Genomic DNA, 23,751 nt, shown 5'->3' on the forward strand with positions numbered 1-23,751 from the left:
TGCTACTTAATGCCATACTACTGTTTTTCTTTTAAGATCTTAATCTCTAGAACTTTTGCTTTGAAAAAGTAGCATGCATGTGTATCTGTAACGCACGTGTGTATGCATATGTAGGACATGATGTGTATCACAGAACCTCTTTGTCCAGGTCACTATTGGCATTTCAGGTCTGTCACCAAGCGGTAATGCTTCACCTGAGAAACATCTCATGTGCTGAAAGATCTGGGTCTGTGGTTACTATAATCCCAAGACTGGCTTTTGGTAGTTGCCGGAGTTTTTAGCAAATGCTACATCATCTCTGTTAGCTGGTGGTATCTGTAATGCCAGTGTGGGCTAAGCATTGATTGCTTTTTGCCTTTTTAAAATGTTGCTGTTTGAACCAGTAACATTAAAAAAAAGTCCCCCAGGAAAGCACAGAGTGTGGGCACTGGGCTTAGGAATGACAAAGAATCCATATCCAGAAGTTGTTTGAAAAATGGATAAAATCGTTTGAATGTTAGAGATGCTATTTAACAAAAAAGGATAGAATAATGTTAATTTCCCTGCTCTTGCAGATATATAATTCACCTCTGGGATCTCAACCATGAAGGAACGTGGGAGGGCAAAGGCACTTATGTCTACTACACAGATTTTGTCATGGAGCTAACCTTGCTTTCACTGGACTTGATGCATCATATTCATATGCTGGTATGAAATACTGGACATAATGTTTAAATAAAGGGTATACTGGGTATACTTTTTTTCTTCTTTTAGGAACCAAATATTACAGAGAAATTATTTAAATAAAGAGGAAAACGTAGTGTGGGGCGTTCTGGCATTCTTTCCTCCTGTGTAATTGGAGTCCTCACAAATAACTTTGTTATGGAGTATTAACTACTGTGTAATTATCTGTTTAACAGGTGTTTAATTAGCTTTGTTGTTGAGTAATATCAGACTGAATTATTTTCATTGGGAGCAGGGGACATTTAGCTGAACAGGACTAAATACAGTTTATCCTTATTATAAATGCTATGCTGCTTAAGTTGTATCTGAAGATGTAATGAGTAGTAATACCTGTGAACATGTGTGGTTAGGCTGAATGGTCTCAACAAAAGAAAAATTATTCAGTGTTGTTTTCTCGATTTCTTTTTCTCTTAAGGCCTGATGCAGTTTCTTGTGGTGGCCTCTTGTTTCCCATGATGTTTGTTTCTAATCACCATTCTGTTTTTTTTTTCCAAAAGCTGTTTGGCAATATCTGGTTGTCAATGGCAAGCCTGGTGATTTTTATGCAGCTGCGCTACCTGTTCCATGAGGTTCAACGAAGAATTCGGCGGCATAAGAACTATCTGCGTGTGGTTGGAAACATGGAAGCTAGGTAAGCCTCTTATTTGCTCTGATGTGAATCTTGGAGAGTGGATCCTGATGAAGAAGTTGGGATTCTTTTACCTTCCTTTGATACATGATGGCATGGTGTAAGCCGGAGAGATGCAGTCTTGCAAATCCAGCTCTTAAAGTCCTGAGTATGTTTTTACCCATTTTATTTGTTACTGGGCACACCCTTTCTGGTTTTAACAGATATGTAGGACTGACTTTTATAATAGCAGTATTATTGGTACCCTATTACTGGCAACAAGTCAACTCGCCTATCCAGTGTTTTTTCTCCTGTATTCTTTTCTATACTACCCTGATGGGGTGACATAAGCTCTGCAGAGCTCTTCCTGTTTCAGTTGTCAAATATTGGCTTTGGCTGTGATGGAAATAAATGCTCTTAATCTCATTAGGCCATACTATTCAGTTACTGCCTGAAATTAAATTGAAGTACTAATTAAAACCTGCTCAGCTTTAGGTATGTATTTATTAAACCTGAAGCCAAATCTAAACAGACTCTGTAGTTGTAGTGGAGCTGAGACACCTTGGGATTACTTTAGTCCATCCCCCATAGTGAGGCAATATAGAGAAATTGAGAGGCCTGCTAAAACCTAGTATTGTGCCAGATACTACTGCATCTCTGATCCAATGTTGTCATAACTCAGCCACGTCTTTAATAATTTTAAGAGCAACAGGGAGTTTTACTCTTTCTGTACATCGCTGTACCATTTTCATTGTGGGCTTCAGTGGGTTTGACTAGCTCTGATGTCTGCTGCTGTAGTCCAGATGGAGAAGACTGACTTCTCTAGAAATTCCCAAGGTTTTATTTGTGAAAAGTCATTTAATGGCTGTAATACGAGATTAAGAGCTGCATAATAAAGTTAATCCACAGTGCATTGTTTCTTTTCAGTAAGATGCAGCTGCTGAACCCCTTTAAGCTGCTCACAAAGCTGTTTGAGTTGCAGATGTCTCAGACTTCTTGTCTGAGTGACTTGATGTGTTTTTGTCATTCTGATTGTTCTGGAAGAACCACATAGCTTCCTCCTGAAGTTGCCAATGGCAGTGAGCTCTCTGCTTTTGTGCAGTTGTTCTTCAGGTATATCACACACCAGCAGTACCATGAAATGTTGTTATATCACTCATTTCTATATTGTCTGTGTTTGGGTACTATGTAGTACCTGCTTGCATGGTGCTGTAGTTTAAAGAAAGAAGGAAAAAAAAAAGACAGTCAAATGGGGGTTGGCAAAATCTGAGGCCAAAATTAGCCAGACCATAAATGCTTATGATCTCAAGAAGACATCTTAATGGGTACAGCTATTAAAACTCATTTAGAAAAATGACATAAGCCAAATCTATACAGATTATAACTTGAGGTTCTAAACCTAACGATCATACTTCTTAGAAGAGACTAAGTCAAAGCTTTTTGCACTTAGGAAATATGTGGAGATGTGCAAAAAAATGTGCCTTTAAGAAGGCATGGGAGGGACGTGTATGTGTGTCTTCCTTTGTGGTGTGAGTCTGAGTTACGGAAAAAAATAGCAAACTTGTTGGCACACCTCTCCCAAGGAAAAGTTAATAGGGAGGATAAGGTTTTCACAGCATGGGATTCTTTAGACGAGAGGCCATGCTGAGCTGGTGTAGTCATTACTTCTGTCTCTTCCTTTTTCTTTGTAGGTTTGCAGTTGCAACACCAGAGGAGCTAGCAGTCAATAATGATGACTGTGCCATTTGCTGGGACTCCATGCAATCCGCACGTAAACTCCCTTGCGGCCATCTCTTCCACAAGTACGTTTCTGGGGCTGGAGACGGTGCGCCTGACTGTAGAAAGGAAGGGGTATATGGGCATATCTGAAGGTTACAGCAGAATGACAAGTAATGAACTATCAGCAAAGCTGTGAATACTTACTGCCTGGGTCATCTTGGTCGTCTTCTAATAACAAAGTACAACTTGTGTTCGCTACTGTCATTTTCATGTTTGAGTTGTTTCACCTGGTGCATTCTTTCCCCCCCAAACTAAGAGTTTGCATCTTGTCAGCTAATGGGTAGATTGTGCTGAGTTATGGTATCTCAACTGCAAGTCTCTACCTTGCCTTGCTGTAACTGCTTGCTAAAATACACTCTTTCCCCGCTTCCTTTATCCTATGCATCACCTCTTCCATGAGGGCGTGTTGATTTTCAGGTGAGGAAGAAAAATTGGAGTTAGATCCTTAAGTACCTTTCAAATATTAACTTTAAAGAGAAAATGGGGAATATTTTTATATAGTGCATCCTTGCATGGTGATGAGTCCTCCAGGACAGTTGTGGAGGCCAGGTCTGATTATATGATTTCATGGGGGGATGAGTCCATCAGGGCTGTAAAAGAGGTTAACCAAATTAGCTGAAGAAGTCCCTAAGTAGCTGGTAGTTGCAACTGGGAGGCTCTTGGCCAAAGGATCTCTCTTTATGCTGTTTCTTACACTCACTCAATAGTGAATAGTAGCAGATGCTTGTGCTGAGCTAGATGTGCCTTTTCTTAGATCTTTTGTAGCAGTGCTTACATTTTCATGCTTGTGCTTAAAAAATGAAAGGAGATATGGTGATTGAATCAGAAGTTTCTTAGGTGCCATGTGATTAACATGCATGGTTGGTTAAATTGTCCTTGTGGTCTCATATGAGCAGGTTACTTTCTGCAGATAGTTTTTTACTTTTCTGGTAAGCGTCAAACCAGAGGTTATAATCTATGCGCTAATTTGTTGTCATTTATGACAAACCTTGCCATAAATATTTATCCGTGTTCCAAGAAGTCTCTAATGAGATAATGTGCCTCCGTAGCAGAAACTCCTCTTTCAATGCTACTGAATCATATGAATATTTAATCACCTACTGAGCACTTGAGAAGCCCAGGGTCCTCTCTTCAGAAAGTTGTTTTCTCTGTATCTAGAATGATCCTTTTGGATTTTTTTCTGAAGCTAAGTTACACTTACCTCCTTGGTGCATTTAGGGAGGGAACATGTTACAGTGGGTGACCTATGCTTATATATAAAACCAGATGTAATTAATAACCCTATTTACAACCTAAGAATGGTTTCTCTCCTTATAAAAGCCTAGTGATTTTGCCAACAGGCTAAATGTTGTGTCCATTCTCAATTATGTGGGGTTTTTTTTTGCAGCCATTTATTTGAAGTAGAAGAGAGGATGGCAGGAAAGATTCACGTTGCTGAGGTCAGCTCTGTGCCTAAATATTAAGGAAGTTTAATGGGAGTGGGTGACTGAATCTTTTAAGCTCTGCTGAAACTCTTTCCTTTATCTTTTAGGAAGCAGTTGCTGCTCTAAAATGTTGCTGACCTTCACCTGTTGTTAGTCATCCTAATACTGAAGGGCTATAGGTGACTGAGCCCTTCTGCCTGTGCGGTACTAAATGGGTATAACCATGGCTGCAAGCCTTTAGGGCTTAGTGCTGATGCAGGGTGAGAGGTGTTCGTGTCTGTTCCAGCATCTCAGTGGTAGAGCTGTTGAGGACCAGCAGCATGGTAGTAGCTTGTGTCTGTCCAGGTGTTTCACAAGTGACCTTTTGAGTACAACTGTAGCAGGGGTTTGAGTTTGCTGCAGGCAGGGTGGTTTTGCTGTAGTAATGGAGACGAAGCTGGACAGCATCGGCAGTGCTAATGTGCTGGCTGTGCTGATGACCAAGGTGGTGGAAGATGGTAGATTTTTATTGTAGTGCTTTGGTTGTTTCTGGGAAACCCATCACTAATTTCTGAACACTGCATATCCCTCCATTTAAATTTGATGAAAACCACTTTGGCCATATGTCTATACGTTACAGCTTCAGGAATTGTGCAGAGTGCTTGTATCCTTGACTTTGCTATGGTCCTGCAATTAGGGCTTTTTCCTTGCTCTGTCAGCCCAAACCTGTGATCTGTGCCTTTACTCCATTTGCAAGTATACAATTTGGGAAACAGGTTTATTTGACCTTTTTGTATGTCTCTACCTTTCTAAAGGGTTTTGAGAGCTTCTGCTGGGGAAAAAACCCACTGCAAGTGCGTAATATTGAGATATGTTCAGTTCTGTGAAATTCAATTCTTCCGTACTGAAAATTAGGTTTAACATGCCAACAAATACCACAACTGGGTCATATCAGTCTGAATCAAAAAGTAGGCACAGCTCCAAGTATTTAAACGTGCATTTCAAACACTTCTCACTTACTGCAAGAGAGCGAATGTTCAGAATTAAGTAAAGGTTGTAATGGCACAGTACTGGTTAGTATTAATAATATCTGTTTAGATAGTTCCCAGAGTGGTGCTCACTTTGGTGATTTGGGTATTGATATTTTTGAAAAGATACTTCAAAAACTTTGGAGGTGCCATTGCCACATCACACTGGCAGAACTGCTATGAAAATGTATTGGTATATTTGAAATACTTGTCCAGTTGTTTTTTGTCCTTTTTCAGTTGGGAATGGTGAGAGAAGAGAAATGTTTTGTTTCCCCTTCCAGGCAAAACTTGATTGTTCTGAGTGAGACAGACAACATGCTTGGAGAGTGTCTTAAGTTTGTGATAAATATGTATGGTTGTTTATGAAAAGTGAACACTTGAGTATTTTCAGCTGAAAGAAATAAGAAACCTATGCCAGAGTCATCAGAAGCTCATCACGCGTACCTCACAAATTATCTTTGAGCAGTCCATGTGTTGATGTTCTGTACAGAATATGCTACAGCTGCTTGATGTACTCGTGATACTGATGTCTTGGAAAAACGCTGCAAGCTCACCATAATATTACTGTTTTCCTGTCAGCTCGTGCCTGCGGTCCTGGCTGGAACAAGATACATCTTGCCCCACCTGCAGAATGTCTCTTAATATCACTGACAGCCATCATGTGAGGGATGATCACCAAAGGGAAAATCTGGATGAGAACCTAGTCCCTGTGGCAGTAGCAGAAGGCAGACCACGCTTGAACCAGCACAATCACTTCTTCCACTTTGATGGTAAGCTAAGCAGATTTGACATCTGATGCTGTTGCCCAAATAAATGAAGGGAACATCATTCTGTAGAAAGGAATTCGGTCCATGCTTCAATTGAAACCTAAACCGTGCTTCTGCTTGTCTTTGTCAAATACGTATATGTTTCTTATGGTTCTTTTGCACGAGCTTAGATGCATGTCTCTGAAGTTGTCCAGACCTACAGAGATTTCTTGAAAGATTTTGTACAAGTGCTCCCTTTTTCTTGATTTGTTGTGGGTAGCAGCTTTAATACTGGCATTTATTCATTGTGTGCTATGTGGACAAGCAGAATGGAAAATTCATGTGCCTTATTTGGTTACCAGGTGGTGGTTAATCAGTGACAGTCAGAGAGGAGAAAAACCTCTGTGGTGCAGTCTAAAAGTTGATCTTGCCCCATCCCCTAGCTAATGTGAGGTTGTCAAAAGTCCATTTGCCACTCAATTTACAAGAAACTTGCAGTGCTTGGTTAGGTGCAGAAGCTGCAGAAGCTTATTCTTAGAAGGAATCGTGTAACTGGAACAGTTTTACATGTTTTGTTTTTTTCAGTGGTGTGTTATAAGTACTCACAAAGCAGATGTGATTTTAGACCATGATGAGTTCTGTGTGTGCAGACAAACTTGTTCTGAAATAGACAATTTCTGTTGCTTATCTTCCAGGTTTTTTTATAGTTTTGGTATTGGTGTGTGCTTGTCTTCCTCATTTTCCCAGGTTTTTGATGTCAGTCGTTGTTTCTCAGTAGGTTTCACTAGTGCAAATACTCTGCTTTGGCCTCTGTCCTTTTGGAGCTCCCATGATGTAGCTGAGATGCTGCAAACTTATGTAGTGACCCGTTCTTTGTCTGTGCTCTGTTTTGCAATCTTTGGAGATTGTGGGAGGACAGTAATGGGAAGAGAAGGGTCAGACATTTCTAGGTACACTGAGACTGGCTGATAGCTTCTTGCATGGCTCCCACTTTTGGGGTGCTTTAGGTCTCTGAAGGACATTTATACTTAGAATACCACTCTGTTTTTTTGATAGCTGACCTCCCCAGTGCTCTCCTGTGGCTTGGAGACCCGCAAAATTACTGTGGAGATAGAAGAAGTGGCACAGAGCAAATCCTGTGTTTATTTAAATGGAAATGCGGAAGGAGGAGGGAGCTAGCCATGTGCCCTACTCTGTTGAGCAGAAGCACACAGTTGCGGCAGTCACTTTGTTCGGTTACTCTGTGTCCCTTTATAGTAATATTTTCTCAGTGATGCCAACCATGTATAGGTGACCCATTTTGGGACCAGATTCAGCCTGTTTAGAAGCTGGCCTGTTTTTAGTAAAATTACTGGAATTATTCATGTATTTTAGAATTTAATTTGGCTCTGGATTATTTTAATTTTCCTTTTAATGGGAACATTAAAACAAGAAAACAAGGATGTGTTGTTTTCTTGATCCTCTTCTAGCCCTCAGATTGTTAAGCCACTGACTGTATTTGAAGAGACTGTCAGCAGTTACTGATTTACTCCAGCCCGTCTCCACATTTGGGAGACCTTAGGGGTGGATTGCACTGCAGAACTCCCCATATGTTCCTTGTGGAAATATGAAGACTTATGTTAAATACATGTAGAAGTACTTTGCCTGCTGAGAACCTCATGTTCTTGCTTGACTTTCTTGGTCATTTCTTATTCTTAGGCTCTCGAATTGCCAGCTGGCTGCCCAGTTTTTCAGTAGAAGTGATGCATACAACAAACATCCTTGGTATTGCACAAGCCAGCAACTCCCAACTTAATGCTATGGTAAGACTGCTTTAATAGTTTGCACCTCAGCTTTTCTATTTGTATTGTGGTGGGGGGAAAGAGGTACATGCAGAAGGAGAGCATAATGGGGAAGGCAAAACAGCGTATAGATGCTACGTGAAAGCTATTTTTTTGAGTGAGAGAAGCTTTATTTTAGTGAAGTTAGGGCTATATATTGGTTCAAATGTGCAAACATAAAAACAGGTCTGGAGGTAGGTAAATGAGGGAGAAAAATTACATGTACTTTCTGTGTAGATCGGCAGACTTTATCTCAGCTTGATTAGTGCAACTTAGCTTTTTTTCAGTACTTATCCTCACTCACAACTTGCAGTAGCAAAGGGTGTGAGTCTGTAACCAGAGAATTTACCTGTTGTTCAAGTGGTAACTGATCAAACCCATTCCATAGGTTTTGATTTTTTTTAAGTATTTATTTTTAATAGCACTTGAGCTCCAAGATAGCTGTTTCTGTTTGTCTTGTCAGTGTGAGATGGGGCTTTCTGTAGCACAGTCAACTCTTGCTGGTTCACGATGATGATAGTGTTGAGGATGAAATCCCAGGTTTGTTGAATTCATACGTAAACACTCTAATGTAGTAGAAAAAGAGAAGGATATGGCCCCGTGAAACACACTCATTTAGCTGAAGTGCTGTCTCTTTTGAGTTCTTAAAGCTACTGTGTGCTATAGCATGTTACTAAATGTTCGGTGAGGTGTCTCATGAAAGTGATGTAATTTTCTGAATGTGAAATCTCTCACATAGCCTTTACTACTGTTTGAGACTCAACAGGATAAGGCCACAATTTTTAGGGGGTTTGAGGCAGGGCAGCCAGGGAATGGTAAGGTGTTGGCAGATGATTTACTAGTTAAATATGCAGGAGCTCTCCATCTAAGGTCAGTTTAGTTTTTCTTTTACTGGACACAGTGACACAAATGGGTTTTTGTTAAGGATGAGCAATGATTTCTTAGCATTGTGTATTATTAAAAGTACAGTAGCAACTTATGTTAAAATGTCTATTTTAATGGGAAGGGCCAGGTTAGAAAACTATTAAAATGTTACACATTTTTAACAGAAAAGTGAAATTCTCTGTTACGTTACTGAATAAAAACCTAGGGAAGTATTTTGAGGGAAAGGCCAGAGGCTGAAATGCTGCATCAGTTGTTCTGGTCACAGGTTAGTACAATGGAGAGTTAGGTTTGCTGTAGTTGCTTGTGTTTGAACCTACTGTCAGCTGGTGCGTAGTTTTTGCTTTGCTGTCAAAACTCCTTCCACCCTTCTTTTCTCCCCTGGAACTTTCAGCATAATTTAAAATACAGATTTTAATATTTAATGAAGTCTAGTTGTTGGACTCTAAAAGTGTATTATTTGTCTGCCCTCTTATCTATTTAATGTGGATATCATTTAAGTAACTTGAAATTCAATAATATCAGTTCCCTGACAACTCAGTTTAATTTACTTGAGCTTTCAGACCCTGTTAAACTGGTTTGTAGGCAAGCTGGCTGGAGAAAGTAGTTTATTAGAACTTATTCCATTTGTTCTTACCAGTACGATTTTGGAACCCGTCTGGGACAAAGAAAAAAAAAAATTTTTTTTTCAGTGTTGATCTAACTTTCAGTCACTCATGTGAATTTTGTATAGATCTTTACTAAAAAGGCTGTCATAAAAAGAGGGTTGGGAAGCTTTTGAAGCCTTTGTGCATCTACAAGAACTGTTCAGGAGCCTAAATTTTCAGGACCATGTGGTGTCTCCCTAGGAATTTCAGTTTTGCTGTTGACTTCAATGGAGTCAAAATATTGCCCTGTAAGTCATTGCCAGCATGAGTTTTCTTTCTCTTGTTTTTCTTTCTGTGTGTGGGTTATCATATCATAAACAGCATCTTTGAGCTGTTAATTTTTTAAATCTCTTTTTGTTGAGATACTTACCAGCTAACTTTTATTTACTGCTGATGCTGACTGTATAAACCTTGCTTTCTCCAGGCCCATCAGATTCAGGAGATGTTCCCTCAGGTTCCTTATCATTTAGTTCTACAGGATCTGCAGCTAACTCGTTCTGTAGAGATCACCACTGACAACATCCTAGAAGGGCGCATCCAGGTACCTTTCCCCACACAGGTAAGTCGTAAGTCTGTGCACCTAAAATGGCTGACTGACTGACTTACCACTGAACTGAGCCTTTTAATAATGAGTGAGGGAAATGAGGTACGTTGAAGTACTGGTGAATCCAGTTTAGCTTAATGCAGTAGTATTCTTCAGATTTTACTTGTAGGAAGATGTTGCAGTTGGAAGCACCAAACCAGTTTCGGCAGTCTAGTATATGTTATACCTCCATGTTGCGACTTCCAATTCAATTGGAATGTCTCACAGTGGCGTGTGATTGATTGAGATGTATGCATCTGTTTCTTGCTCTGGCCCTTAGAAGAAGGCCTTTTAATGTTTTAGGATCGGTCTCAGGTGTGCTCCAGCATTATCTGTTTGTAATACATGTGTCCTGGTTTTGGCTGGGATGGAGTTAATTTTCTTCCTAGTAGCTGGTACTGTGCTGTGTTCTGGGTTTAGGATGAGAATAATGTTGATAACACACTGATATTTTAGTTGTTGCTGAGCAGTGCTTACAAAGTCCCTCCCTGCTAAGTGAGGGACTTTGCAGCTTCTCAGGCTGCCCTGCCAGCGAGTAGGCTGGGGAGTGCACAAGAAATTGGGAGGGGACACAGCTGGGACAGCTGACCCCAACTGACCCAGGGGATATTCCATACCATGTGATGTCATGCCCAGTATATAACCTAGGGGGAAAGCTGGCTGGGGCGCTGCTGCTCAGGCACAGGCTGAGCATTGGTCGGTCGGTGGTGAGCAATGTTTTTTTTATTTGCATCACTTGTTTTTCTTGGGTTTTATTTCTCTCTCTTTTTGCTATTTTCCTTTTCATTACAATTTATTATTATATTATTTCAATTATTAAACTGTTCTTATCTCAACCCATGAGTTTTCTTTCTTTTACCCTTCTGATTCTCTCCCCCATCCCACTGGGGTGGAGTGAGTGAGCGGCTGTGTGGTGCTTAGCTGCCAGCTGGTTAAACCATGACAACGGGGTATTTTCTTTATGAAGGAAAGTCAGATTTTATCACCCATGCCCTATAGCTTGCCCCTGATGATGTTATTAGACTGCAGGATGCATGCAGTGCTTGTCTATTCAGTCTCAAACATGTTATATGGTGCCAAATTCTAGTAAAAAAAAGTCAGATTTTGCTTTTTCTTCATTTAAATCTCTGTAAATGCAGTATATTCAGTCATGTACCAAAAATATATTGAAAATGTCCTAGCTAGATGAGAGACAAATATTTGCTCAGTTAAAGCAGCTCTTCTCAGTCGCTCTTGTGCAGAGCCTTTAGAACATTTCCAGTTGATTTCTCTGCTGACAGATAATTGAATTGTACCACTTAGGAAGGTTTTCTGCAAAGAAAATAGTCGGCAAAATGATGCCTTGTTCTTAATTAGTGATAGCAGATTTCAATAAAGCAGTCTGGGGACAATGTTTCTGTTAATAAGAATATCGAATTCTGGTTCTGTGCACATCAGATAGTACTGTTATCTGGAGTCTGCATGTGCGGAAGCAGAGAGAATTCTCTTTCAGCACAGAGCATTCTGTTTACTGCTAACTATCTGTTTCCAAATTGAACATAACGCATGACGTTGCAGAGGGCAGAGTTTGAATGTGTTCAAAGAACTTGTTTTTGTTTTGCCATTTCACACACTGTATTAAACCCATGATGTTTGCATTTCAGCGTGCAGATAGCATTAGACCTGCGTTGAACAGTTCTGTGGAACGGCACAGTACTGATCAGGAGGATACTGAAACTGTCACTCAGGTAATTTGGCATAAAAATGGGCCAAAAGCACAATTAGAAGCTGCATGAATACGTAAAGGCATTTGGTTCCTTACCGGGTCAGGTTGGTGGCAGCCCTTGCTTGCATTTTACACCAGAACTAACACTGCCAGGCAACTGAAGTAAGACTTCAGCATGGTGCCCCTGTAAAGAACTACTGTGTGTGCTTTTCTTTTTCCTCCTTGAAGGAAAGCGCTCTTGAGTGATACAAAGAACAGAAAAGATCATGTCTCTGTCCATGTCTGGTCAGGCCTGTGCTCATCTGTGGAATATGAAGAGCAGGATGCTTTGCTCTTCCCCTTCCTCTTCCCATTCCCATTCTCTATGTCTCAGGACACTTCACTTAAAATGAGTAGTTTTTCTCTTCTGGCTACAAGAATTCTTTTGTGTTCTGGAGAAGGGACTTGAAGGCATGGGGAGCTTTGGTGTGAATGGAGTGGCATACAAACAGGACCACGAGATAACAGCCCTTTTACATATAAAGCACAATAATGGGTTTTGCTGTTCTTCACTAAGGGCTTTATTAAGCAGCATGTGCTAGCTAAAATGTGCCAGGAAGAAAAAAAATTAGCCTGCGAATAGAATAAGGTCTCCTTCCACTTTTTTTTTTTTTCCGCTGACTGTAGTAGCAAAATCATGAGGGTTTCTATTTTATAAACCTCCCTCTCCGCTGGCTTAGAGAGTGAACTTGTGAGGCAGCTGACTTTCTGCCTCTGCAGCCTTTAATAACCTAAATAGCCAACCTGTTACTCACCTGAAACTGAAGTGTGACAGTTCCCTTGTTAGCAGGTTGCGAGACAGAAAAAAACCTTTCATTTGATTTGGTACTGCAGTTGAGACTGAAGAAGGGGTGGTGGGGATTGGTACAGGTGTTTGATAAGAGCCTGGGGTTGGAGATGCAGAACTGCAGGAATGAAAATCTTGATCTGGGTCTAGCAACTCTTTAGTAACTTTTTGGGTTAACTTGAAGGTTTTGGTGGCATTTCCCCTGTTCTTCATGAGTGAAACCTCTCTTTCTCCAAGTGGTATCTAACTAGTTTTCCTTAGCTTGGTACTGGCTTCAGATCCCACTTTGAATGATTGTGTTGCTATTCACCTTTCTTCCTTTCTGCCTGGCACTACCTGTGTCTCTGTCCTTCCTTCTCCAGAACTTGAAAAACCTGGGAGTGGTGTTCATATGTCATGTCATTGAGCATGTGCTCTCTAATAGTGACGTCTTCTGCTTTGAATTACAGCTAAGCACTTTGCTCAAATGATGTGTTGGAGCGAGTGGCGGTTTGGATGGAGAATGTATTTTTATTTTGTAGAATAGCACAGTGATAGCCTGGAGGTATGTGAACAGTTACAAATTACCTGCAGCTTAGTGGGGCTGCTAGTAGCTGTGTGTGTGCGATGAACTGGTGGCCTCTGCGCAGGTTTTCCTGGGTGGATATTTACTGTGCCCAATGGGATTCACAGGCAAAGGCTGAAGTGGGAGACTGAGACTGCCATGCACTGAGAGAAACTTGCTGCTGGGTAGCATTGTGGAAGCTCCAGTTGCTGCTGTCCTCCTCCTGCCTCATAAATGCTTTGTGCATTTGGTGTTAACTTGGGCTGGCTTCAAACAAGCTGATCACCCTTGTTACGTAGCCACAGAGATCTACCTAGGAGTCAAGCTTGCTTACCTCCTTGCTATTGATAGTGTTTCTGTTGTGCAGAGAAGACTTGAGAGCCTAGGGGTGTTTTTCCTCTAGGAAACTCCTGTCACTTTTGTGTCTCTGATTTTGCTTTCATTTTTTAACTGAGTACCTAGTATATTGTAGATGTTCTCTTTCTTCTTGCCAGAAGAATGTGTTGCTGTAGCCAGTCAAACTCTTGTCTACTTGGAAAGGTCTAAGCAGCAAACAAATTAATTCAGCAGGTTGCGCTTGATTTTTAAGAATGCAAGTAGGAAGGGACATAAGAAGCCATCATCATCTCCTCTGGGTGAGACTTGAATTTCCAAATAGTGAATAGATCTAACTTCACACCTTATGACACAGTAACTGAGAGAGACTGTGGCAACTGTGGTTGCTTTGTGCTGCAGCCTTAGAGTAAGTTTTACAAGCTTTTAATCTCTTTTCTTATTTTTTAAAATCAACATACCCACTGGGGATCTTTGTAGCTCTCTAACAGCAAGTGGCAGACCCACTGAAGCTCTGCTTGTTGGAAGTAACACTTCTTAGGGGAGCTAATGTGCTTAAATAAAAGCACCCTTCTTCCTAAGTAGCATTGGTTTTCCTCTGTGCCATACATCATATTGGCTTAATTCCATCTAGAATTCGAAGGTCTTAAGATAGAGATAATAACTGATTTTTTTAATTTTTTTTTTTTCCTCCCCCCCCAGCCCCCAGATGTAGCTTATGTTTTTGGGGTGTCAGTGCTGACATAACGTCAGGGTAGTTGAGAGACATCTCTGAGCACCATCATGGTATAAATCGTGTTAAAGGTTTGTGAGATAATGCTCTAAACATTGACAGCTTCTAACAGTCCTGGCTTGTACACTTAGCAAGATGCTGTGCACATACTTTTCTCCAGTTGTGCATTGAAATGCTAATGCTTCCAGCATTGTGCATAATGCTCTACACGCTCTCTCTCCATCACTATCATTGCTTTCCCTCCTCTCTTTTCTGACTCTGCTGTTACTCCCTATAAGAACAGATCCCAGAGCAGCTGTAGCTACTTTCTGCAAGCTTGTATTTTCCTGTGCTAAAATGTATTTAAAGATTATCCCTTACATTTGTGTGTGTGTGTGTGTTTATCTGTTTCTGTAATCCTGGGTGGAGATTGGGTAGGACTGCTCAGACCTAACTACTAAGCTGCTGTTAAAAAGCTGAAGCTTGCCTGGTGCAGCTCTTGCCCTCCCCTTCCTTGAGAATCCAGTCTATTGTCATTGCTTAAGTAGTTGGTGACTCTATTTAGGGACACTTCTAAGGCATCCCATGGCTTTCATGAAACTAACTCTTTTTTTCTCTTGGAGCCTGAAGGAGGAGTAGTTTCTGTAGTGTATACGTTTCTGCATCTGAGGTCTGCTGTTATACTGAGGCTTGTCATAATCTTTACTGCTATTAGGTTTGATATTTTTGTCTCTAAAACCTCCTCAGTAACCACTCTCATGTTCAGATAGAAGAATGGGCTCCGGGTACTGATTTTTTGCATCTTCGTAACAATACAAAAAACCCCCAAAACTTTAGGTGAGCTGGCTTGCAACTTAATGATACAAATGGTCTGGGGCAGTGGGGGGAAGTGGTCTTGCCTGAACATCAACCATAATGAGTGCCCTCCTCACTGCTTTACCCAACAGAGCTTTCCTTTTCCATGTCCACCTGTGTGGTAATTGGAAGCAGCAGTCAGGTTGCTCCACACTTCTTGTTCTGGGTCTGCCGAGGTCATTCTGTGGAGCTCTTTCTTTGTCCTCTCGAATATGACATTGCTTTGAGGCAGTCTAACAGTGCCCCTTCTGTAAATTCCAGCGTGCTGGGGGTTTTGCTGAAATAGGCTGACCACATATACTTGTGTGTGAGGTTGCAGTGTTTGTACTGCTCTGGCCTGGGCCCTGGTATTCCTGCTTGGTTCACCTAGCTGATGGGAAGTGACATTTGTCTTGGTTTTCGCTCTCTGAAGGCGTTGCGTCGGGGAGATGGCGTTATTGGTATGTCTCTAGGGCTTTGGAATGACTCAACTTGTTTTGCACATCAGCTGCTGAAACCAGTGTGTTGCACGTTGTGATGCTGCTGAGTCCGGGCTGTTGGGACTTGAGCAGCGGTACCCCTGCAGTGCCCACGTAACCGGCTGTCGAGGCTCCTGCGGCCGATATACCAGATGCCCAAAACTAGGCGATAGGAACTGACTTAACTAATACCTCTCTGATGCTTCCTTGTGTGAGTAATCCTCTGGGATACCAAATGATGGCTAAAGCCTTAAGCCCTTCATTGAGATGATTTGTTTCTTGACGCTAGCGTGCTTAGTAATGCCTTTCTTTTCCATCGTAGAGCTGATCTGATAATATATGACAGGATGTGATCAGGATAGGCTGTTTCACCTATGCTAGTTCACCAGCATCATCATTCATTGGCTCAATTTTCACATTAGTGTTGTCAGCCAGCTGTCAAGGGTGAAGAGGTACTATGAGCAGGGCTGCCAGCTTCTTTTATCGACAGGCCATGCTTGGGACAGTTGCCAGCCTTGCTCCGGCAGCCCAAATACATGATAATTTGGGTGCTGCAGCACCCGGTGAACCGAAGCCTCATAAATTCCCTTCTCAAGCACACTTCCTCTTGGCAAATACATTTGCTATTCATTCCTTAGTATATGGATTTCTGCTTTTTCACTCTTTACTGTTGCATTGCTTGTTAAGTCAGCTGCACAATCTGACTATTTCAAATGCCCCATTTTCATAGAGCATTAATTATGAGTAATTAATGTTTGTCTTTGAGATTACTTTCAAACATGGCATAAAAGATACAGCGTTATAGAATATAGGCTCTTTGAACATGTTTTGAAATAGCTTTGTTCTGTATTTTGGCTGGGGTTTTCGAAGGAGCCCAAGGGAATTGGGTACAGCAGGTGAAAGTCTAGTTTCTTCCAGTGGCTCCAAAAATGACAGTTCTTTGTAGCTTGTTGGTTTGATGCAAAGAAACCCTGATAGCAAATTTTGCAAAGACTTAATGACTTTTTTCCTTTTAGACTGAGAGAGTGCCACTTGAACTCAACTCAAGACTGGAAGAAATGGTGGAATTCAGCGAAATGGAAGCAGAGCCTAGTGAAGCAGAAGATTTTGAGGCCAGGGGAAGTCGCTTTTCAAAGTCAGCTGATGAAAGGCAGCGTATGTTGGTTCAGCGGAAGGAGGACTTGCTGCAGCAAGCTCGAAAGTATGTTCCTTCCTAAAACTCCAGCCCGGCCACTCGGTTGTAGTCCCCCAGAATGGGTTTCAAATGGATTATGACCACTAAGAGTCTGGGTTGATGCAAAAAGTAGTAGGAGGAATGAATACATCTGCTACAGCAGGCTCAGGATCCTGGTTAAGACAACCGTCACTGATAAACCCAATTCTGAAAGAGTGTCACGTGTCCCAGTGTGTACGCAGCTTCCTAAGTGGTTGAGCCAAAGCTCTTTGAAATCAGAGGCGGTTTCTCCAGCTTCAATGGGCTTTAGTCTGAGCCTGTCCTGAGAACACATTACTTGTGTTGAGTCCTCTAGTCATCTTTAGCTTGTCTCATGGCATAGGTGTCAGCCTGCAGTGCCTGTCCTGTTACAGCTGAAATTACTGTCAAGCACCACTCTTTCCAGATACAGAACGAATGTCTTAAGCACAAAGCAGCATAGATTTGACAGATGACCATTTACTAAAGTACGCCAGAGGAGCTTGGACTAGCAAGTCAATGCTGCTGAAGAAAGAGTGGCCAACTTTTAACCGTTTCTTTTAGCCCAACTAGTAATAGGTGTTAGAGGTAGAATTTAACTTTTTTCACATGCATTTCAGTCATGTTGGTGAGATTTACTAGCATCCAGTTGCTGATAGAGAATAAAAAGTGCTTTAGTGATGTAGAGAAAACTTTTCAGCATTTGTCAGAAATGTTGCCCCTTCCTTTGTATCACAGGGAGACTACTGAAAGGGTCTACAAAAATTACACTGAGTTATGCATCCTTTGGTGTTACCAGGCTACCTACATTCTTTTTTTTTTTTTTTTTTTTTCCCCACACTGAAATGCCTTCAAAAAAATAACTGGGGGTATGACACCTTTTAAGAGTTCATCTATAAATAGGCTTGCTCCTAGAATAATTTTTCCTTGATGCTCAAAAAATGTCATTTAGGGAGACAGAGTATTTTTGGTTTTCTGCTTTACTGATTTCCTTCCTGCATTGAAGAGCTGTGGAATTGCAGACTGCTATATGTTGTCACTAGGTGTAAAAATTCATTGGGATGTCAACTCTGGCAGCTGTTTCTTTGTATTTTTGCCTTCCCTTACGCTTTGCAGTCCTAGTGCCCCTTCTGTAAAATGCTTACTTGTTGCCATCAGCGAGTGACTTTGTATGGTAGACACTGCCAGCGTCTTAACAACTGGTAGAATAACAGGGACGTAGAGATTCAGTGACTCACCTGCAGTCTCGGTGAATTGCTCTGAGGTAAAAGTAGAGCCCACATCTTTAGAACTGGCTCTCTCCCACAGGCCTGAGGATCTTGCACAAAAACTAAGAGCTTCTACCAACTCTGCGAAGTCTATTGTAGGTTATATGGGCTTTTGGGTTTTTTTGAGTGTGTAGCTTGTGTGCGCTTTTATAAAGGTATTTTCTTGCTTTCGGTGTGCCTTGCACCCTCCCTTACTTCATGGATGGACCAGTGAAGTATTTTCCAGAGCCAAAATGAGGTGGGCTCTGCTTACCCATCTTTTCCTTTTTCCTCTTGCAGGCGTTATTTAAATAAAACCTCCGATGAGGAGCTGACTACAGAGAAGCCCTCTCCTCCGCCTGAGGGAGCGTCTGCCGATCCCGTCACCCTGCGTCGCAGGACGCTCGCTGCTGCCGCTGAACGGAGACTTCAGATGCAGCAAAACTCTTAGCGCTCGTTGCCCCTCCTTCCTCCTCCTCGTGAGCAATGTTGAATAAATAAATTAAATACAACCCCCACCCCCCGCGCTTTCTATACCAGCAAGAAAGTGTCTCTTCAGAGTTCAGCTAGCTGTGCCGCCGAGTGAGCTGGCTGCCTCTCTGCTGTATAAAGCATGTGGTCTAATAATGTTTGGACAGCTGACAAATTAACCTTTTTTGTAATATTTTCTATGTGATGTTGATCCCCTCCACAAACAAAAGGCAATTTCTAAACCACGGGCATGATTTCTGCAGCTAGCATGAGGTATTAGGCTGACTGCACAGCAGAGGCTGGGGAAAGAGTGTTCCGAATTGGCAGCTGTGGGTGTAGGTCGCGAAGGGCACTGGCATGTTCGGCCTAAGATCAGGGAGAGTTACTCCAAGAGGGAAGAAAGCTTAGAAATTTGCAGCAAACCCTGCATTAGATGAGCGGGCACCCACTCTTCAATCCCTGTTCGTGTCGACAGTGAAGGGCATTACATAGACCGGCATGAAGGGCTAGGGTAGCATTGCTGGAAGGTCAGTTCTTAGGCTGGATGGACGTTGTCTAGCTACATAACACAGAGAAAACTGAATTCGTGAATTGTGCAGCAAAGCACCGATTCACATCAGTTCCAGCGTAAAATAGTTCATTTAGTGTTGCTGGACTCTTCTGCACTGGCAGATGTCTGGCTCTGTTTACTCCCCAGGTGTGCACTATTTTCCTTTGCCTTTTATGGCCAGAAATGAGTGAGAGACTGAGGGGAATCAAGTGAAGAAGAGGGGGTGTAAGGCAAGGTTACAGCCCCTGCGATTCAGTATTACCATAAGCCAAGGGAGTACAATAGAAAGACCTGCCTGTTCTGGACTCCAGAGTAACATGGATGGGACTTCATGGAGATAGCTCCGATATCTTGCTTTTTATTTCATTTTTAACCCCACAACTTCACCACGAGTTTATTCAGCAAGACTGGAGGAGTTGGGGCAGCTGGACCTTAAGCTGGCTGCAGCCCAACCTGCTAACTTCTGATTTTTCTAAAGAACTTTTGACACGAGATCCACTTGGAGCCGCCAATGCTAGCTTGCATAGTTGAATTTTACATGGCAGTGACTTAATTTTTAAACTTCTGAAGAGTGAGTTCTAGTATCACTGTCCTTTAGAAGGAGCCCAGTATTATCTAGAATTGTTGGTAACTTTTTTTACTGTTGGTTTTTAGGACATTTGAAGGTGAATTTAATGAGAGGAGTTGCATTGATGTTTAGGTGAAAATAATTTATTTCAATAAAACTTTTTGGGAAGCCTTACCTTGCAATGCTATTAGTAAACTTCAAAGAATTTTTTTGAGATCTTTGGTTTTGCTCAGAGCACAGCTGTTTTGTTTTTATTGTTAAAAAATAAAATAAAATCTTGGTCAGTGTTGGAAATTGTTTGGAAATTTCTGTAGTGTGACTTCTCATATTCCTGGCGTGTGTTTGGTTTGTAAATGTAGCACCTGCATTTTGGTCCCCTCTGGTTCCCCCTTTCTGTCATGGTGAAGGGGAGCTCAGCTGCCTGACACCAGGTGTAGGAACGTTTTCCCAACCCTTGAGTTGCAGAGCAGTAATTGCTACTGGAATTCAGTCATGCTGTGAACGTGGAAATGGAAGAGAAATAGTGTCTGGAGGGGCTGTAAGAATAAAGTGGAATTTTGAAAGGTCTGGCAGCTCTGGAAGGGGTGAGAGCTGTTGTACGTGTGAACAGCGCAGAGTTTGGGTCTTCATTCAAGCAGCAGAGTTGACGTACCCCTGGGAGTGCAGACAGGAGAGAAGACGGCACAGCAGTCCTCCTCAGGAGCTCTGGGTGTCCTTGAGTTCCTCCTCCTTCCTGCATTCCTGGGAGATTTTGAACGTGATGATGCATTTTGTGCACGATGATGCAAAATGACCCCAGCTTCATCTTAGCAGAGGAGATGCCTGCAGCCGGGACAGATTTTGACCTAGCTTTGGACTTGCAAGATCTCCACCGCCTTGGCACATCTTCTCCCAGGCTGCCCACCTTCCAGGGGAGGGAGCGCGATGCCCTGAAGAGGTTTCCTTCCTCCTCTACAAAGACAGAAGGTGAAGAGCCCCTGGTTCCCCAGGGATTAGCTGACCAGCAAGTGGTGCACAAACCACCTCCCCCTACTTCTGGTGCTCTGTGAGCTGTGTGGCGTCTTGGCCACCCCAAATTGCACCACTACAATAAAAGGACCTGGGAAGGCACTGGTAAAGCAGCTCTTCCTGGCCACTGGCCCTCTCTCTGCATGCTGAGGGACCCTGCTGTGGAACCCAGTCCTCCGCCCAGCAGCGGATCAGTGGGGAAGGAGAAGATGCTGCGAGCCTGTCCTGCCTAAACCCCTCTTGCCCAAGATCCTGCAATTGCTGGGGCTGCAGTAGAGAGGAGTAAAGGGGCTGCTCGACATGCGTGGGTGGAGGGAGGCTCCTGGAACTAAACCAAGGAGGGCCGGGGATGTTTTGGAGAATCTTGGGCTCTTCCTTCTGGTCTTACCTTCTCCTCTGGTTGGATTCCTGACCTTTTCCCGGCAGCTTTTCCCTTTGCTCCCTCGGGAGCAGGCCCTGGCCAGCCGCTGGATGGCATCCTTGCCTGCAGCGCTTGAAAAATGACCTCCTTCAGCCATGAAAGGCTGGTAACCTGCAGAGGAGCCCACAGACCAGTGGTGGCCTCTTGGCTGGCTCCAGCGTCCCTGGAAAGGGAGGTCATCCGAGGAGAAGCCGGATTGACTTCCCCAGCCCCAATACAAGCTACTCCTGGATCGCTGCGAACAGCAGGAACCTCGAAGAAACCACGTTGGCCAGGAGATGCCACTGCATGACAGCGGCTTTTCTAACCAGCCTTCCCCTCTGCGGGCTGGTGGTGTGTGACGTTCGGTGGGTGGTCCTGCGTAAAGCCGAGATGGGGTGTCCTGGCTGTTTGGATAACCTTCCCTATAGGTTTGCTGGTGGACTGTGTGGTCCCACGGGGTTTGGAAGTGTCCCTGCGGCTCGGGTGGGGACGGCGAGTGCCGTGCCGAGAAACCAGCCCTGTGCCAGAGCTGCACCAAGGGGCAACAGGCTCTCGGGTGGCCCAGCTGCCATCACGGTGCCCAACGCCAGCGTGTACTGGAGCCAGGGATCCCGGGATTAAGGAGAATCCAAAAAAAAACCCACCAAAACCCCCAAACCAACCTCAAATTCCTCCTGCAGCAGGGAGAAAATCTCAACTTTCTTGGAAAACCTTCCCCTCTATCTTAGGGGGGAAAACTCGCCTCTCACGGGGTTTCTGATGTTGCCTCAAACTGAAGGACTCACCCTGATGTCTATCTTTGCATTCCCAAAAGAAAGAAAACTATTTTCTTGCTGGGGGGGGGGCGGAATTTTTGCTCCTGGTAGTGTTCTGAAGCAACCTGAGCCATCCGGAAAGGGTTCCACACACCACCTTCCCAAGATTTGCACCCAATTCTTAGCTCAGCCCCTCCTGCCTGTGCTACTGGCAGCAAAGCCCCCCCAAAATGTGACTTTTAGTATTTTTTTCTTCCTCCCTTAGGAAGGAGGCAGGCAGGCGCAGGGGGGAAAGAAGCAGGCGGAGGCGCGGGAGGGGAGAGCCCGGGGTACAGACAAACATTCTCTTTATTGAGCTACACATGAATTTTTCCATTAGTCAGAGAAAGAGATTGGCAGTGTGTAATATATCACAGAAACCTCACTGATTGGTAATAGAAAGGCTTAGAAAGACCTGGCGCTTTATATATATATATATATAATATTTTTATTTTTTTTTTAGCTTCCTCTTTATTTATTCATTTTCTTTTAAACAGGTGTGACTGCTTTTCTTCAGCAAAGGTAACTCGTAAAAGTGAAACCGTGAAGACGTCTGGTTACTAATCAAAGTAGAAATGATGAAGGATTGGTCATGAAAACGGTGGCTTCAATGTAAACACTACATTCGATTTTTGTTTGTTTTTTTTTTTTAAATTATTTTTTTGTGGTTTTGTGTGTGTTTTTAAAATTTTTAAATTATTGTCATTCTTGCTTTTTTTTAAAGTTTATTTTTTCATTTTTTTCTTTTTTTTTCTTTTTTTTTTTTCAGCACAAACATCCCCACATGAGAGAGAAAAAACACCACTCACTAAAAGGGAGAGAGGACTGGGGCAGGAGGGGGGCAAGAAAAAAGCAGCACAAAAAAGCATTTACTGGAAAGAGTTAAAAATTAATAAAAACCAAACAAAAAAGCCAACAAAAAAATACCCTAAACAAAAAAAAAAAAAAAAAAAGAAGATAAAATAAAATAAATGTATGTATAACCCTCCCTGACGCCCCCCGATCGGCCCCGCAGGAGGGGGTCAGGGGAGGAAGCCTGCCCGCGGTGACTGAGCTGTGCTTTTGGATACGAACCTGGAGAGTGAGCGGCGACTCGGAGCAGGGAGTTGTTAAACCGGGAGGGAGAGAAAATGGGGGGAAAAAACCCACCGGCTCCCAGCTAGTGAGGGCTTTGGCCTAAAGCAGGGTGGGAATTCAACAAAATCTAACCCCAAAACCCCCAAACCCCAGAGAGGGAGTGGCGGGCGGACGCTCCCACCGCAGCCTTCCTCCCGAAACAGCCAGGATGGGACATGGGAAAAGATCTTCGTGTTGCTACTGCGGTTGTTGTTTCCCTTTTTGGCTACGATCTATGGCCAGGGGGGAGTTTGACATTTTTTCCCCTCTGGTTTTTTTTTTTCTTTAAAAAAGTATCCTCTAGTTTCTCGAGGCAGCAGCTCGCCCAGGCTGGGGGCAGCGTCGGGGTCGAGGTCAGGCGGGGCAGCCCAGCCTTCCCCGTGCTGCAAATAATAATAATTAATAATAATAATAATAATAAACAACAACAATAATTAAAAAAAACCCCAACCCACTGTAATTAATTATTATAATAATAATTAAAAAATAAAACCCCATGGTCAAATAACTCATGGGAGGAGAAGCCTCCCCCCTGCTCAAGAGCACCAGCATGGCCATGTCAGGGGCACGGGCAGGATCCAGCCCCGCTTTTGCCGTGGGGCGACCCTGGGAGATGCCCCTTTGCCCCCCCCCCCCCAAGCTGGGTACCAGTGCCCTGCAGGGGGGATGCCTCTGGGAGCTGCTGGGGTGGTGGGGCCGGGCAGAGCCCTCCCAGCCCCCAGGGTTCCCCCCCCAAGCTGTGACACCGGGG

General features: G+C 43.0%; 1 protein-coding gene across 1 annotated transcript in view; it reads left to right on the top strand.

Moving 5' to 3' along the window:
- AMFR (autocrine motility factor receptor) overlaps positions 1-19,973 on the top strand; it is a 30,509-nt gene extending 10,536 nt beyond the window's left edge. The window contains exons 6-14 of the mRNA XM_049804367.1: positions 555-687; positions 1,221-1,354; positions 3,022-3,132; positions 6,120-6,310; positions 7,985-8,088; positions 10,060-10,194; positions 11,862-11,945; positions 16,668-16,852; positions 18,391-19,973. Coding sequence (XP_049660324.1) covers positions 555-687; positions 1,221-1,354; positions 3,022-3,132; positions 6,120-6,310; positions 7,985-8,088; positions 10,060-10,194; positions 11,862-11,945; positions 16,668-16,852; positions 18,391-18,541 — 1,228 coding nt within the window. The 3' untranslated portion in view covers positions 18,542-19,973. The remainder of the gene's footprint in view (positions 1-554; positions 688-1,220; positions 1,355-3,021; positions 3,133-6,119; positions 6,311-7,984; positions 8,089-10,059; positions 10,195-11,861; positions 11,946-16,667; positions 16,853-18,390) is intronic.
- The last annotated feature ends 3,778 nt before the right edge of the window (positions 19,974-23,751 follow it).

The sequence above is a fragment of the Accipiter gentilis genome, chromosome 7 (assembly GCF_929443795.1).
Source record: "Accipiter gentilis chromosome 7, bAccGen1.1, whole genome shotgun sequence".
In the NCBI taxonomy this organism is placed as follows: domain Eukaryota; kingdom Metazoa; phylum Chordata; class Aves; order Accipitriformes; family Accipitridae; genus Astur; species Astur gentilis.